Consider the following 17396-nt stretch of genomic DNA (forward strand, 5'->3'; position numbering starts at 1 on the left):
AGGTCGCTCACATCTACGGCAAGTTATAACAGGCTTGCAGAATGTAGGGACAAGTGCTGAGCATTATCCTACCTGTAATTTGGCTAAAGGAATAATATCACAGTTGCTGGGTCGATGCCACACAGTCTTTTGACTGGTAGCGTTGTAATAGTAGTAGCGGTCAGTATTCTGATCATATAACTCCCACCATTGGTTTTCATGTGTCTTCTTCCTGTGGTGACAGCGCAGGATATGATAAAGCATTCTGGTGAGACTAGGGCGCTAGTCTTCATCAGTCATAAGGCACAACACATACTACAACGGGGCTAATATACCAGTTAATATACCAAAACATCCCTAGGCCTATCACGGATTCCGAATCAAATTACATCACTGACTGACTCAGACATCATTCGTGAAATATGATACGCTGGTTATCAAATACATAAGAATGTATACTCCCGCGCCGCATCGACAAACTGTTAAGTGCTTTAATTTCAGAATGGACCGAAAAATTGATTCCCTTTATCACTGAAATGAAGCAACGAGCTCAGTAGGAAACAAAAGGCACCCAACAGGATACGAGATAAGACAGAATCTATCTGCTAAGACCAGGTCTTACCGTCCTCTGGGATTTTCACTCTTGATCAGCAGCATGCAACAATACCAGTCAACATTTGAACACTCATAGGTCCATTATATTGCAGTGATCTTACTCGAAGCATTTCACCTAGATCACTCATTCATGATGGTAGCAAATGTCAGGCTTGCAGATGATTATGAGAGAAGCAGACATTATTATTCGTGTGAATTCTTACTTTGCAATGTTTTATGGAAATAATGGATAGCTGTGGTTGTTTAACACAATTGTCAGTTCTTTTAAAATTCAACAAGTTGAGTTAATGACCTTAAAGAAAATTTAAAAATCTAGGCTAGTATGACTAAACAAGTGTCACTTGGTTGAAAAAGAATGTGAACCTAATTTGATAACTTGCAAATGTGTTATATACAACTCTAAGTTAACCATGGGTACGAAAACAATTTGTGGAGGTAGTACTTCAATCAAAAAGCTAAATCACAAAAGGAAGCAAACACGCACGCATGTCTTATGCACGTAATTTACTGTCCTTAGAAAAACACAGAGAAGAATATGTGTGCTAAAGAGAGATTTAGAGAAGACAAAGATGATCATTACTCACATTACCTCACAATGAAACAGTTATGATGTTGACAGCAACTCTTATCCTCCAAGGCTACTAGTAAGAATGGCTGATGTAGAGGCAGAAGTGAGTTAAGTATTTATAGTGGAGCAAACCAGGAATAGTAATCATAGGAGGTTGTCACTAACGATGGAGACATTGGGGGAATAATAACAATGCTACTGGCATGAACAGAGGTCACGAACCTTATAGTTATCTCATTTTCCTTCAGTAAATGCAATTACTCTTCAACTTTTATGACCTTTAAAACGCAAATACACAGTTCAGTACAGAGAGCTCACTTTTTCTGACAGAAACCGATGGTCAAGTATTTTGGGATGGTATGTATGGTGTGTTCACTAAATGATTTGGCTGTCAATTTGTGAACTTAATATGGCCTATGAAAAATCAATTGTATAAACAATAAAATGCAAATTATGGACTCAGATTGCAAAGGTCGGGCAGCAATTCTTATGAGCTTGAAGAAACTGCCTCCAAATGACCAATTATAACAGAGGGCGTGGTTACCGCTTTAGAGATGATCCCTTTCTTCTCAATATTCACATATACTACCCTTCATGAGTGTTTTTGCTCATTAAAAGTTCTTTGTTTACGAATACAGATATGCCATACATTTAGTCTTTGCTGCTGCAAATTATTTGCCAACATTGAAAGGGAATGAAGAAGCGCAGGAACCAAAGTTCTCGGGTGAACAGGTGATAGACAAACAAACCTTTGACACGATTTGACAGCAAAGGCTGCATCTGAAAATCCTCTAACATTAACTCACTTCTGCCAATGCTTATGGACTCACAACATAAATGTTGATCTATCACTGCCACTATAAAAATGTTGTGCTCCATTAATGTAAAAGCTATTTGAATAAGATTTTAAATTCAGATGACCTAAGAGAAATGAATACATTATTTATGTTTAAGTTTAGTATAATATATTAAAACATTCTCAAAACAACCAATCACGCAAGAAAGTGACAAGATGCTGTTATGTATGCCTAAAATGCAGCTTTTGGTTGGTTGTTACGAATAAATTATATATGTGTAACCTAATATTAGTCATAAAAAATTACTATCAATACAATTATGAATGTCTTGTTAGCACAGATATAATGTAAGTTAAAAGTACCCCAGTAATCCACGTAAATCATGAAAGAAAATGTAATGGAATGGTCACAAAGGAAAGGACAATAATTTCATTTAATCATATCCCTAAAGAGCCTGAGCGAGACACGCCATGTTTAAAATACTGTCATATTGGGGTTATTATAGCAAACATATTGGGGTTATTATAGCAAACATATTGGGGTTATTATAGCAAACACATTGGGGGCAATTATAGCAAGCATATTGGGAGCTATTATAGCAAGCACATTGGGGGCTATTATAGCAAGCATATTGGGGGCTATTATAGCAAGCATATTGGGGGCTATTATAGCAAGCATATTGGGGGCTATTATAGCAAACACATTGGGGGCTATTATAGCAAGCATATTGGGGGCTATTATAGCAAGCATATTGGGGGCTATTATAGCAAGCATATTGGGGGCTATTATAGCAAACATATTTCCCAAAACTGAATGAGCAATTTACAAATTCAAATCGAAATGTGATTTTCAATGTAATTGTAATGGATCAATGTAAATAAAGAGCATGGCAAGGAAAGTTGGGATGATAATGTGCAGCTTCACACCATAACAACTCTAATATGGCTCCATATTGTTATTCAAAAGCATGCAGTTGATTGAGAGGGTGTGTCTCTTCTTATGCATATATACTACTTCCATCAATATTCACTGACAGACCATAAGCAAGCTTTGTCATAGACATGAGCAAATGGAATCATTACAGTTACATCTGGAGCCAGAAAATAAGTGATGAATTAACCAAGCCAATAGACTGATTGTAGCTTGAGTTATAGCTTGTAGCTATAGCGGTGATGACCTGATAGATGTAATAAGTCTTTTCTTTCCTCATCTCACTACGGGCCATGTTGAGCTGCACAATGGTATGCGTGACTGATGTATCATACAGGATATAACTAGTCAGCAGATCAGGTCACAGCAGAGAGACAGGCAGCATATTGTAGCTAATTGAAATGTAAGCAGAAGTGAAGTCCTAGGTTGGGCAACTCCGACTCAAACACGCTGACATTTAGCAAATTGGAATAAGCCTGGAGGGCTACGAGTTAATCCTGGAATGCCGTTAGCTCTTTATAGATAAACGAATGAGTAAAACACTTCAATGCATTGTTTAATGGGGTCAACTAATTGACTTACTAGTTTATGAAATGGAACGATTAATTAGATTGTTGTAATGAATTAAACAGTGCAAACCTAGTTAATACGTTGCAAAAGTCAGTGCAACAGAGAGCAAGTCAGCGCGAGCCAACGTTTGAGCATGCTAATAATGATGCAAGCCAATGATAAGATGACAAGCTTATGATTCAACAAAAGTGATGGTCAGCAGAAAACGTCAAATATGAATCAGGAATTTGTGAAGCTCTCTAACAAAGAGACCGCTAGCCTTATAACGATATCTCCCAACATTTGTGTTGGTTAAGAAGCCATCTTATCTCTACGCGAAACATGTCTATAAAGTCATCAAAAATGTTGAAAAGCAAAAACTCATCACCCAGGCCTTTAGTTGTTAGTAGAAAGAATCATTCCATAGAGTAAGTAATTTCATGGCTTCGAGCACTTCTCATTTGCACTTTGGCTTATGATACGAAAACTACAATGCTATTACTAATGCGCGTGGCCCTGGCACTGATGGGAGCAGGAAAGCTGTTCAGTTGCACTAGTCTAATTAACACTAGTCTGATGAGCCAGACTTTAGCCTAAAACCTTCAAGCAACTGAACTGACTCAGTTGCATGTATTTAAATGTAAGATGAACATGACTAAGTTTTGATGTATACATCTGAACGGATGGTTTGAAAATTCCATTCATGATATCTCAGTGATGCCACGCCGGAACCACAACTCAATTTAAACTTTTTAAGGTAGATTTGAAGTTAGATTGAAAGATCAAAGGACTCTGTAACCTTGGAGAAGAGAAAATATTTAATTTATTATTATTATTGCCCTATTTTTGGACTATTTCTGGTTGCGCAGCAACCTATGCTCAGGCACCTGTTAATCTGACACTTGAATGTTGTTAGCAAATAATCTGTGAATGACGCATGAGAATATAGCATGAGGATTGGTTTGAAGAGGAGAATTCAATATTTCTAACGACCAAATTTTAGCGTCAGATAATGAAACCTGAATGGTCATCATAGTCTGAAAAAACATTGAATTCCTTCCTTCATCATCGATCAGAAATGTCAGCATATCTTGACATATGTAGAGATTAAATACACCAAACTATAATTTACCGTAATTAAGGCAATCTTACGTAAGGCCAAGGATAAACAATAAGTTATTACGAAAACGGTCAAACCTTGACTTGCGATAGGGTTTCTCTAAACAATGCAATTCTATAAGTGAACATGAAGTGATAAGAGGCTGCTGAGACTCAACAATAAAACTAAAATATAAACTAGGTTAGTTTAGAGGTCACCTAGTTTTAGTCGGAGTAATTAGGTCACATATAACCATTGCCCCTCCACCTCTGAACATATGCATTGCCCGAGAGTATACACTGGTTGTGTTTTCATGGTTAAAGTGGGAGCCAACCTGATTTTGATGCTTATTATTGCGTTATTGGTGTAGTGTTTTATACTTTGTTTTGTTTTTTATGTCTGGTTTCACATAATGCATTTGTATCAAGGGTGTGTATAATCACATAATATATTTGTATAATGATGGAATTATAGGCTAGGGAACAAATCAACTGGCATACACTGTATCCTTATAAGAATATATGCTTCAACAGGCAATATTTTGACAAACACAGCAGTGTTGGGAATGGGTTAAATCTGCGTGTAGAAGTTTCACCTAAGAAATTAAATCGTCAGCTTCGAGTCCCTTCATAAACCTAAATGACTAACTTCGAGTAGAGACAAGCCTTGTCAATACATGTACCACATTTGCATAAGTTCTACTGGTAAAAACTCTTACTTCATCTTTGATTGGCTCACTCAGCATTTGAATTAAGAAGATAACATCTGTTGGCTTCCTTAATTAGGTTGTTAATGTGCCAATGACAAGTAATTATTAGGAATTTGAAAAATGGTAAACAACTTCAGGATATGATTATGTTTACATACTGTATATCAAGAAATAACAGCAGTGCCTTTTAAAAGTGGCAGCATAACTTATCTTTTCTGTGACAAACTAAGAAAAAAATTAACCGACACAATATTTACATGTATGTAGTTTACCCACAAAATAAGTCAGCCAAATGTTGAATTTGCAAAACAATTACAAAAAACTGCCTAATAATGATCACTTTAAAAATGGCATGATAAACAACTGCAAGCATATTTCACAAAATTGAATGAGCATTTCACTAATTCAAACCGAATTGTAATTTTCAATGTAATTGTAATGGATCAATGTAAATAAAGAGCATGGCAAGGAAAGGTGGGATGATAATGTGCAGCTTCACACCATAACAACTTTCATATGGCTCCATATTGTTATTCAAAAGTATATTTGACTACTCGTAGTTTATTTTCATTTTATAAGTTATTTTATTTTGTTATTTCATTATTTCTACACTTCTATAAATGAGGCAGTTCTCAGAAAAATCTTGTAGCAGCAATTTTAACGCTACGCGAGTCGAGAGAGAAGCGTTCTAAGCTCTGATCATTACACCAACAATATAACATGCAGGAGGGAGTTGAGAGAACAGTAAACCCTTAATAAGGATTATGAAAGTCTTCCTGTATATCTAGACTGGGCATACTGATCAGATATTTAGATACGCGATGAACATGCCTCTTTGACCCGTCACTAGGTATCTACAATGCCAAAATATCTCCAGCAAACAAAAGAGTTGCGATACTTCATAACGAGGAATAACGATAAGAGTTTCCATAGGCAGTAGATACTGACGAGTCTGAGAAAGTGAGTTACTCTAACTAGCACAAACATAAAAACTTTGTTTTCGCCAAAATTATTTTGTTAATACTTCAAATCGAAAAACTAGTTCTTCTATCAACCCAATCCAGTGATGGTGTGCAAAATGTGGTCACATTAACTTGCCAACTTATGATTCAAGCTAAGGTGCATCTAGAGTAGCTACAAGCCTGTGATAAAGTTTCATAGCCATCTCAACAGTCCCCTAAACCTAAAACATGACGCCTGTTGCGAGAAAACCTGGAATGTCACATCAATTTTGATTTTACAGTAGCGATGCCAATGCGAAGAAACTATCATTGGACTTTTGGAACTTTTAAGCAAGAGATTCAACAATTAGCAACCCTTGCGTCTCAATTGAGCATATCTTTATTCAGTCAAAACCCTTCTTCTGAGAATTTGTCGAAAACTGAGATATTGTCGTCAAATTCAATGCTAAGCGGTTTCGTGATCGTTTAAATTGGCGGCTCATAAAGATGTTTTTGGCAATGCATTATATTTTGATTGAATAAACAACCATGATTGATAAATACTTTTCAAGTTGTCAGGTTATTATAAACTGAATAGGCCTATTAGGGATAATAATGAAATTAAAGTTAGCAAACATTTAAAAACTTAACTTTTATTACAATAAAATGAGCCAACTTGAATTTTGTCTACACTTTTTAAAATTGACAAAAACGAATGAGTAGGATCGTGTATACCAAATCTGAGCTACTGAAAACAAGTGAAGTTACAAACTGGAGAAAATCTGATGCAGTAAATACACCGCATATAGTGTAAAATCTGATGCAGTAAATATACCGCATATAGTGTAAAATCTGATGCAGTAAATACACCGCATATAGTGTAAAATCTGATGCAGTAAATATACCGCATATAGTGTAAAATCTGATGCAGTAAATACACCGCATATAGTGTAAAATCTGATGCAGTAAATACACCGCATATAGTGTAAAATCTGATGCAGTAAATACACCGCATATAATGTAAAATCTTTGAAGCATGTAGTAAAAACAATTTATGATTTTTAATGCTATAAATCCAATATCAGGGCTTTTAATTTCAAGGCTTTTAAATATCAAGGCTTCTCACTTGGTCACAGCTATGGTAAATAATATTTGTTTGCTTAGGCTTACAGACGTAAATATAAATCTACTAAATAATTAAAGAGCTATCGCATCCATGGAAACAACATCCATGGAAACAATCAAGATTTTAAACTAGAAATGAACTACGGTATATTAAGGGAAGTAGGCCATGTGATGACTATAGAGCAGTAAATAAGACCTAGGGCTTGGCATGAAGAGATGGTACTCACACACTGACTCCTCGAGGAGGTTCCCAGACACATTCTCCAGTAGACAAGTTCGCATACATCCTTTCCCTTGTCCTGGGCTCTATGATCTCCACCCACTCCCATCTGCAAAAAGACACCTAAACATTAACAAATGGAATGCTACCCCAGCGTTTATTGCTTTTCATAAGGCTATCAGATCATGTAAGAAAATTAATAACGCCAGGACCTAGTGCTATCAGCCATCAAGTCTTGATTAAATATCTTGCAATAAAGAATTATTCTACTGTCTTTTTTAAACATAAGAGTTCTTTTAAACGCTTCTTCGCAAATGCAAACAGCTAGGTTCTTCAAAATGCAAAACTGGTCGAGTGAAGTGCTACATTTAAAGCCTTTTCGGATTCTATACGCTTACCTTAGTAGTGCGCGTGACAAAACATTAAAACAATATCTATCATGGAACAGGGTAAGCAATATCATTCCCTACGCGTTTGGACCTACGCGTAGCCTATCCATAAATTTTGAATAATCTTTTATACAGCCGTTTCAGCAATTGACATGGTAATAACTCTATCGATGACTCTTCAACAACTCTAATATAATATGTTCAACACACACTGAACATGTTTGTTATAAAGCGGGTGTTCAGCTATCGTAACTCGAAAATATTACAATCTTCATTAAGACCTCTGGTCACAACCTTTGGAGATGATTGCCATACATGCCCTTATCCACTATAGTGAACTCTACCCGTTAGACAATCATGCACTCAATTAATTAAAGCAAAAACTGCAGTTTATTTCCAATCTATAGATTTTGTAATCAGAGCCCAAAAACCTCAAATAAACCACTGCACAGCCCCTATGCAAACTTGAGTAAGCAACATTGAGTGAACAAAATTGCTATGACAGCAGTCACATTTTCCATAACTTGTTTTGCAGAGCTGTAACATGTGCGAACACTAAGCTACTATTGTATTGTTGCTAAGTTGCTAATGCATAAATAATAAAAATATGTTTGGAATAGGAATTCTAGCCAACTCATATAACCAACATGGTTAATTTCTTGAAAGAAAATCGTGTACAATCGTCTGTAAAATTATTTTACATAAGCAACCATTCCCTTACTGTTGAAAATTCTAGCCAATAAAAATTTATTTCTCGCATGACATGCTTAGTGGAGAATACGAGGCCGGGTGTCATAAGGTGTACCGGGCGTCATAAGGTGTACCGGGCGTCATAAGGTGTACGGGGCGTCATAAGGTGTACCGGGCGTCATAAGGTGTACCGGGCGTCATAAGGTGTACCGGGCGTCATAAGGTGTACGAGGCGTCATAAGGTGTACGGGGCGTCATAAGGTGTACCGAGCGTCATAAGGTGTACTGGGTGTCATAAGGTGTATCGAATGATAATGGTAATAGTTATTGAAACTTTGCATATGAAGATATAAAGCTACACAGATACTAGACACATCTACAAAGACACAGCTAACATTGGTACTGATGGAAGCGCTGCTAGTGGTCCAGATGTGTCCATTAAATGCTCTCAATGACAATATCTCATGGCCTGCGTGTTAAAGTTTGTTCACAGTAATACGAGTTGCATCCCATTGGCTAATTATGCTCATCAGTCACCAGACCTTACAAGACCACCTTTGGCAATCAGTCGTTTCCTAGTTTTACCAGCATACGTTGCATTAAGTTATTGAACCTTTATTAGTAGAGAGAAAGCAACATCTAAAGGCTTCGTTGACAATAAACTACTTAGTTATCAACACTATGCCATATTTGTAAAAATATGCAGAGATTTCGGACTTTGTTCCACTAACAAACATACTAGCACAAAACTAAAGGGTTAACTCACTGAATACATACATAACATATCAAGGCCTGACTGCAGCATGTCAAACTTGCATGTGTGATCTACCAACAATCTGTTATTAGATTTTAGCTAAATTCTACCAAGTGATTTGCAATGTAAGCAACCACTTCAATCAATATCACAAGGAATGTGATGTATATGAGCTATTGCTTCTTCCCATCTTACTGATGATCAAACACAGCTCACAGCAACTATTTGGTCCAGTTCGGAGGTCAAGAACATATTAATTTCTTGAATGTTGTCAGGCAACAGTGTTGTCACAATTGAACAACAAAGTCTTTGCAAGATATCTGAATTATGTCTGCCAAGTTGAATTTTTTTGCAAATATTTTTTAAATTTGAAAACTCAACCAATCATCATGTAGTTCTTTCCAATTTTCTATACTGAAGCTGTGACAAGGCGACTGATTTCGTTGTGACACGTTTTTAGATAAATAATTTACAAAAAGATTTTAATACATCACACCAAAGATTAAAATGAAATTGTAGTAAGAATCATGCTTCTATTTTATTGTTTAATTACTCACAAAAACTTCGCAATAAAAATTTAATAAAAAAGCAATAATTACTTTTAAACACAATGCCAAGCTCACCAATAATTGTGATATTCAAATAAATTCCTGCAGTGTTTAGTATATTGACAACTTTCGTCTTGAAATGAAATAACTTTTTTAATTAAAATCCCTTACAACTAAAATGATTTTAAGCAAATATTTGTTTTGAAATGAAGTAATTTTCGAATAAGACATTCAAAGTTTTGTAAGTCAGTACATCCATGTATGGACACAGTTCTTAACATAGTCTGGTTCTGTGTTGCTTTAATCATACTCTCTGTTTTTTGTTTTAAAATAATGTAAAATAATCCATCTGAGAAAAACTAATTAGTGTGAGAAGTAGAAGCGCACAAAAAAAGCAAGGCGTTTTTTCAAACTACAAGAAACAACAGAAAACATAAGCAGTCGTCTTCAGATATATTCTTTAAAAAATCTCTGATAACAATCAGTAGCTATCGATGGGACGAAAGTGAAAGAGATGAAAAAATTCAGAAAGTGAGCGAAAGTGGAAGATATTTATATATAATTGTATAAACAAAAATATATAAATAAGAACAAGTTATGGCTAAATATGTAGTTCTCCAAGTCTAAATTGAACAAGCTCTATTTTCCTATTGCGACCTCTAACAGTGCATTGTCAGTCTTATATTGGTAAGACTAGTCAGACCACATCTAACAGTGCATTGTCAGTCCTATATTGGTAAGACTAGTCAGACCGCATCTAACAGTGCATTGTCAGTCCTATATTGGTAAGACTAGTCAGACCGCATCTAACAGTGCATTGTCAGTCCTATATTGGTAAGACTAGTCAGACCACATCTAACAGTGTATTGTCAGTCTTATATTGGTAAGACTAGTCAGACCACATCTAACAGTGCATTGTCAGTCCTATATTGGTAAGACTAGTCAGACCACATCTAACAGTGTATTGTCAGTCCTATATTGGTAAGACTAGTCAGACCGCATCTAACAGTGCATTGTCAGTCCTATATTGGTAAGACTAGTCAGACCACATCTAACAGTGCATTGTCAGTCCTACATTGGTAAGACTAGTCAGACCGCATCTAACAGTACATTGTCAGTCCTATATTGGTAAGACTAGTCATAGGACTGACAATGCACTGTTAGATGGGGTCTATTTTTATTTATCATTGCTTTATTCAATTGTTACATATAATTTAGGTTTGCATGATTTTTACATAGACAATGCATCTGTTTTACCGCATTATGTAACAGCCTGAAGTGCTACCATGAAGCTGTTTGGCCTGCAGAATGAATTAAACGTAATATAACCGTAACCTTCTATAAATCCTCACTACAGCACATGGCAGTCTCTGAAGCACATATCCGAAGAGAATAACTTCACATAATTGACAGTAGCATTTCCAAACATATTCAATGTAAAGCTGGTTGTCGTTTACAATGAAACCACATTCACTGGGTGTCAGTCTCCTTTAATTGGTTATTGTAAAGAAATGATGGTCTGAAAATTGAACAGGAGCAAAATGAATAAAAAACCAACGATTTAGCAAGCCTCTGATCGGAGGATAATTAGAAACTGCACTAAATAATCGACTATTCTAGTTTTAGCAAAATCAGCTGGATTGTTGTCGAGTGTATACATAGCTTTATATATATTTTTGACCAATGTGAAAGCTGGCACTCAAGGACTTGAAGCACCTGTTACGGGTACCAGCAACTTGTAAGGATTCAATGAGTTATTAACTTGGAATAGTTACAGAAATGGTGAGCCAGCAGCAAACACCCTGTATAGCATTATTGTTCATTGTACTAACCATAAATTTGACAGCAGCACGGCCCTATGTGCTGAAGTTATAAAATGCGATTATACAGAAGTCGTTTGCAAAGTGTAGTAATTTCTGTTGGTACACATCTCAAAACCTTTTAAGTGACTAAAACTTTATTTTTTCATGGAATACTCATGGACTCCGCAAAACAGCTTGATTTATTAACTGTTCAGTTCTATGCCAGCAATACTCCACCCCCTTCCATGTTTTAATGTGGGTCTTTCATAGCATCCTTTGATTTAGTGAACTACAATGACTTGACTCTTCAAAGATGTTAATCTCTGAAGACTTCAAGCCTTGCCAATAATATTCAACTCGTGTTCATGACCATCAGTTGTAATTCCTAACATTGTTAGCTTGTAGTGATAAAATTGTAGTGATAAAATCTAGTTGTATGTAATTTTAACTGATGACTAAAGTGCATAAAATATAATGGTTTCTAAAAGAACAACCATAATAGGCTTCCAACCATTTAAACGTACTAGCCAGTTGATCAGTTCAAGAATCTATTTTAGGTTTCGACATGCTAATCAACTAAAATTGTGGTGCATATGTTCTTCTATAACTATTAAAAGCAACATCAAAGGAATAGTAACACCTGCAGAATAGATATAATCAAAACATGAAAATTTAGTGATTAACTGCTTATCAGCAATGCTTTACTTGCACAGTTTGGCTCGATGTAAAGTGCAGTGCTCAAGAACGAATGAAGGTCACAACAGTGTCTGTGGAAGGTTGATGCAAAGTATCTTAGTAAATTCATCAAACTTAAATAAGCAACAAGAAGTGAGAGTTCATAATAGCAAATTAAGAGCTCCTCTTTGGTAACTGCTCTTATTATCTGATAACAAATAGCAAGTAAAAATCAGATTTAATCACCAACCAACCAGACGTTTAGATGTGGCTTGTTATATAGCAACAATAACTACGACCAGTCAATCAGGTAGCACTACAATAAAGATTATAAGAGGTTACATACTTTGCTGTGCTTCAGGAATAACTCTAAAATTCTGAGAGTTACTAGACAAACAAGCTCTTAAAACTGGTACTGGTATCACTAAAGGCCTGCCTGGTTGACGAGACCTTAGTAGGGACTGGGTGTGACTGACACGCTTGTGAACCGGATTGCCAGTCGTACAGGCAGCAACAGAAGGCCAATGATACAACTAAGAATCTCCATAAACTATCATGTGGAACACTGCTACACTGATGATTTATTCAAGGAGCATGGATGACGGAGATATTGGCAGACCGAGCAACAACCCTGACTATAATCCAGCGCCAGCCCTTGTCAGATGTAGGCTGACCTTCTCACCTCAATACTCATCAAAGGCGGTTAGCCCATCGGCTTTTCCCCCCAGATAGCTATCCAGATTGATAGCTATGTGGGAAACAGCGAAGAGAGTGAACTAGAGTTAGCATTGGGTTCACAGTCAACATCCTGCTCCAGTTGTAGTCGTGTTGGGTACAAGTACAGCGGGCACCATTACTCACCATCCATGCTGCGGAGACTTTCACCTTACTAACAATGGCATACGTGTCGCATTTTATAGTATATAAGTACTAGAACAGCGTCTCTCAGATGTACAAAGAAGGCTATAGATCTACGTGTACAAATCTCACAGCAAAAATATTTATAAGTGATATGATGGGAAGAGAGGAGAAATCGAGTTTGTGTTCAACAATTGGATAAGCTAGTGAGAACAATAATTCTAAGATTTTCCCATAAACCAAAGTTTAACCAGCCCATATATCTGCGTACCTATCATCGTACATATCTATCATACCCAGGTATCAACCTGAGACTGCAACAGCCCATATATCTGCGTACCTATCATCGTACATATCTATCATCGTACATATCTATCATCGTACATATCTATCATGCCCACGTATCAACCTGAGACTACAATGATAACATCAAAAAATTAACTACACTAGAGGCAAGCAAATACTCAGGTTGACCCTTTTCCCAACAGTCGAAAAACTCAACATGCATGGACCAGGGGAATACCGACCTTTCACAGTGTGAACAATTAACATTGTTGTTGTTGTTTGAAAGCTGTTGCTGACAATGGGTAGCCCGGGTCCTAGTTGGTAGGGTATAACTTAGCATTGCAATCAATCTAGAAATCCTGATAGCGTGGAAGAGATGCGTATGCTGATCAATATCCAACCTTATAGTCGAGCTGGCTAGCTTCAAACGTATCGTAGCATTTAGTTAAACCCCAGTCATGCTCGCAACCTAACACACCAATGAGATTTCTACTGGTTTATAATGCCTTGTAGCGCTCAGCTGATTTCATCCACGATAGACCAATTAGAGACAAGCGCTTCAAATGAGCGCATGAGGAGGCAATTCCAAGAAACTTGTCAAGGCTATGCGATGGTAATGAGAAGTACATGTACATAAGCTATTATGTACATTGAATTGTTGTACATTGAAGCTATACATATAATTGAATTTGACCAACATACATAACGATACAAGTAGGTTGTCAAACTGAAACTTAGCAATATCATTTCAAAGCGCTGACCACCCCATAATAGATAACTAGCCATGGTCATCAGCTCTGGTGCTGTAGTAAATGGCCAGGGTACCCCGGGCTAGTTCCTAAAGGGCTGGGTAACAATCGCATGGTACTTATAGAACAACTTTATGGTTCTCTTGCAACAAAAACAATTGCCTGAACACTTGAAAGGTCTAATATTATTGTCTTGAGCCACTGTGGCTAAAAAAATGAAGGGTAAAACAGATTGCTTGTACTATTGGCCAAAAGGGTCACTTGTATTGTACAGTGGAGCCCTGCCATTCGACATAAATTTGTTCCCGAGGTTGGCATCGTAAGACGAAAATGTCATACAGATAGAGGTGGAACGAGACACGAGACGTCTCGAGTATCGACCTGTCTCGTCTCGTATCGGTCTCGTCTTAACTATTGCCAAACTCGAGACAGGAAATAGAACTAAAGCGCCTGCGCACGGTTGTTAAAACATGGCTTCTTGCGGTAGCAACAACTCTATATATTGTAATGGATTGCGGGCAACTGCCTTATACCCGGTCCGTTACTATTTGTTGCTATTGATTATGTTGGCCACCGAGTCTAATCATGTAGTCCGGACAACGGCCCTGTTAATATATTGTAGTTCGGTTCTGTGTCCTTAAAACAGATATCGGGTCGTATCTAATCACCCTTCGGATAATCCAATTTAATAAATAAGACTTGCGGGTAAAATGTCTGTATTTTATCGTATCGTGTCTAAACACTAATCTGTGTATCGTGTCTAAACAACTACCCTTGATAAAATTCGGGCCTCTTTTATATACTAGCAATCGCGGGTAAAAGTTGCCCGGACACCGAGAAACGAACGAAAGGCCGTGTCGACCATAGTCCGTGTTCGGCTAACAATGACGTTTTGTTAGTTCAATATAAGAATATACGTGTACATGTATACAATAATTAATATAATTTCCTGAGTACAATTTAAATAAAATTCACACACTACAGTTAATACACAAACAAAACTTAACATTAATGAAACGATAAGAATGAAAGTGTTATCGTGTGTTCTTTTAGTTGCGGTATTTCTTTGTAGAGCGACAGCGATCGGTTTCATTACACATTACATTAAAAAGTAAGACCTATTCAATAGATGGTAAAAATATACATGTACAAAGCAATATGTTTATAATAATTATTATTGATCAAGCTCAAAATTCTTAGAAAAATATAACTTTGGTATTTTAGAGCTGTTTGTGTCACTTTTGTTTACAAAAACTACATGCATATCACTATTAAAATGTTGTATTTAAATCGTTTACACCAGGTGAAAATTCAATTTAAAAAGAAGTTGTCAATTTTATATATACCAAGTAGCTAGTACTTGTGTAGTGAAATCACCACCAAATGCTCATTATTTTACTGTCTCGTGTCTCGAGTCTCGAATTTTTACAAGACAGTGTCTCGAGTCTCGTCTCGAACTTAAAAAACCTGTCTCGTTCCACCTCTACATACAGAGAGCTATAGAAACCTACAGTAATTATTTAACGCAAGCACTCCCTGGTAAAAAGCATGAACATTTTATATACGTATATACATATTAAAATTAGTTGCAAAATAGAATGTTAATCCTAGTAACTATAGTTATCTACAGTAACTTTAGTATATTTAGAAGTTATGATCTGCAATAAAACGTAACATTACAATGTACTATGTGCAGTAAGTACTGAAGGGAGTTCTTACCTTCAAGACGGACGTATAACATAAACTATGAATTTAACTTAAATGACTTTCACTTACTAAATACACTTAAACCTAGGTTTTAGTATCTATTTTACTAAACCAAATTTAATTTTGTCATCGTCTAAATTTTATCTCCTGTTTCCGGCATTATTTTCACTATAACTTTTAGTCGACCTTATTAAAACTTTTTGCGACTTAATTCGACAAGAAAGCCCGAGCGATGCTGTTCCCGAAAGCGACCTCACGCATACTTGGCCATTTAATGGTCATCGAAAAAAAAACTGACTACGAGAAACTTGTGTTGATTTCGTATGGCGAAAAAAGGTCATATGGCGGTGACAAAAAACATTGTATTGCACATCATAAGGCAAAAAAGCTGTATAATAAGGACATCGCAACTCGGGGTGCACTACCAGGCTGTATGGCTACCAGGCAGTATGGCAAATTTGTTGCCATCACAGCCTGGTAGAAATTTAATAGACTAATAGATAGCATGGGGCATAGATTCACTTCATAGCTAGCTGGTCATAATCTGGGCACTTTCATAAGAAACCGTTCATTTTCAACCAGTATAACCATAAATAAACATTCAAATGTGTAATAAATTTTACAAATGTGAGGTGAAAACTAGGGCTGAAAGTTGTTATTATGAATATAAAAACCACCAACAGCTCTACTGAAATGAACTAACAAATGCCATGTTACACAAAAATAAATGTATCAATAAGAGAAATAGTGAGCTGGTTTTAGTATATATAAACATACTTAGAAGTTGAAAAATAGGGGAATGCGTGATGCATTTCCTTAGAGTTTAGTTTGACATAAAAGTACTTGCTTAAAATAATGGTTAACGTGTCTGTAGATCACAAATCCAGCTAGTCTGGTAATATATGCCTAGCTTTTCATAGTTAAATCTGACACTCAAAACATAATTGACACTACAATAAAATCGGATGTCATTTGACTAGAAGTGTATATTTAGCCAAGAGCTGTATTATAAATCTCCAATTAAAAGCATCAAGCATCAAGCAGTAAACATGCGGCTCAAAATACTTTCAACTCACTCAAAATTCCCGATTCAGTTGTTGTAAAGATGCCACGACGTCAAAAAGCAGCATCACAGCCATATAGCTGGAGAATGGCCATCAGACTATCATCATTGATATCTATACTGATTAGTGACACTCACTACTGCAGTTCAACAGTAGTGTTACACACCTTGTAATCATAGGGTCAAATTTTTTAAACGAAAGATGATCAACTAAAAGGACTAGACAAACAGATAAAACTGGAGAAGAGGAATACAACAGACAGCGTATAATATGATATAACAGCGCCAACTCATTTTAGGTCCAGTATTGTCAATGCATTTAACCTCTATCCGTATCAGATTGC

At 36.4% G+C, this 17396-nt stretch overlaps 1 protein-coding gene across 1 annotated transcript in view; it reads right to left on the bottom strand.

The window, feature by feature from the left end:
• The window catches only part of LOC137390128 (serine-rich adhesin for platelets-like), a 46400-nt gene extending 32482 nt beyond the window's left edge, over positions 1-13918 (bottom strand). Inside the window, exons 1-3 of the mRNA XM_068076394.1 lie at positions 13776-13918; positions 7540-7641; positions 73-211 (exon numbers count right to left, since the gene is read on the bottom strand). Coding sequence (XP_067932495.1) covers positions 73-211; positions 7540-7641; positions 13776-13873 — 339 coding nt within the window. The 5' untranslated portion in view covers positions 13874-13918. The remainder of the gene's footprint in view (positions 1-72; positions 212-7539; positions 7642-13775) is intronic.
• Between the last annotated feature and the right edge of the window lie 3478 nt (positions 13919-17396).

Source organism: Watersipora subatra, chromosome 3 (genome assembly GCF_963576615.1).
Source record: "Watersipora subatra chromosome 3, tzWatSuba1.1, whole genome shotgun sequence".
Taxonomy (NCBI): Eukaryota; Metazoa; Bryozoa; class Gymnolaemata; order Cheilostomatida; family Watersiporidae; genus Watersipora; species Watersipora subatra.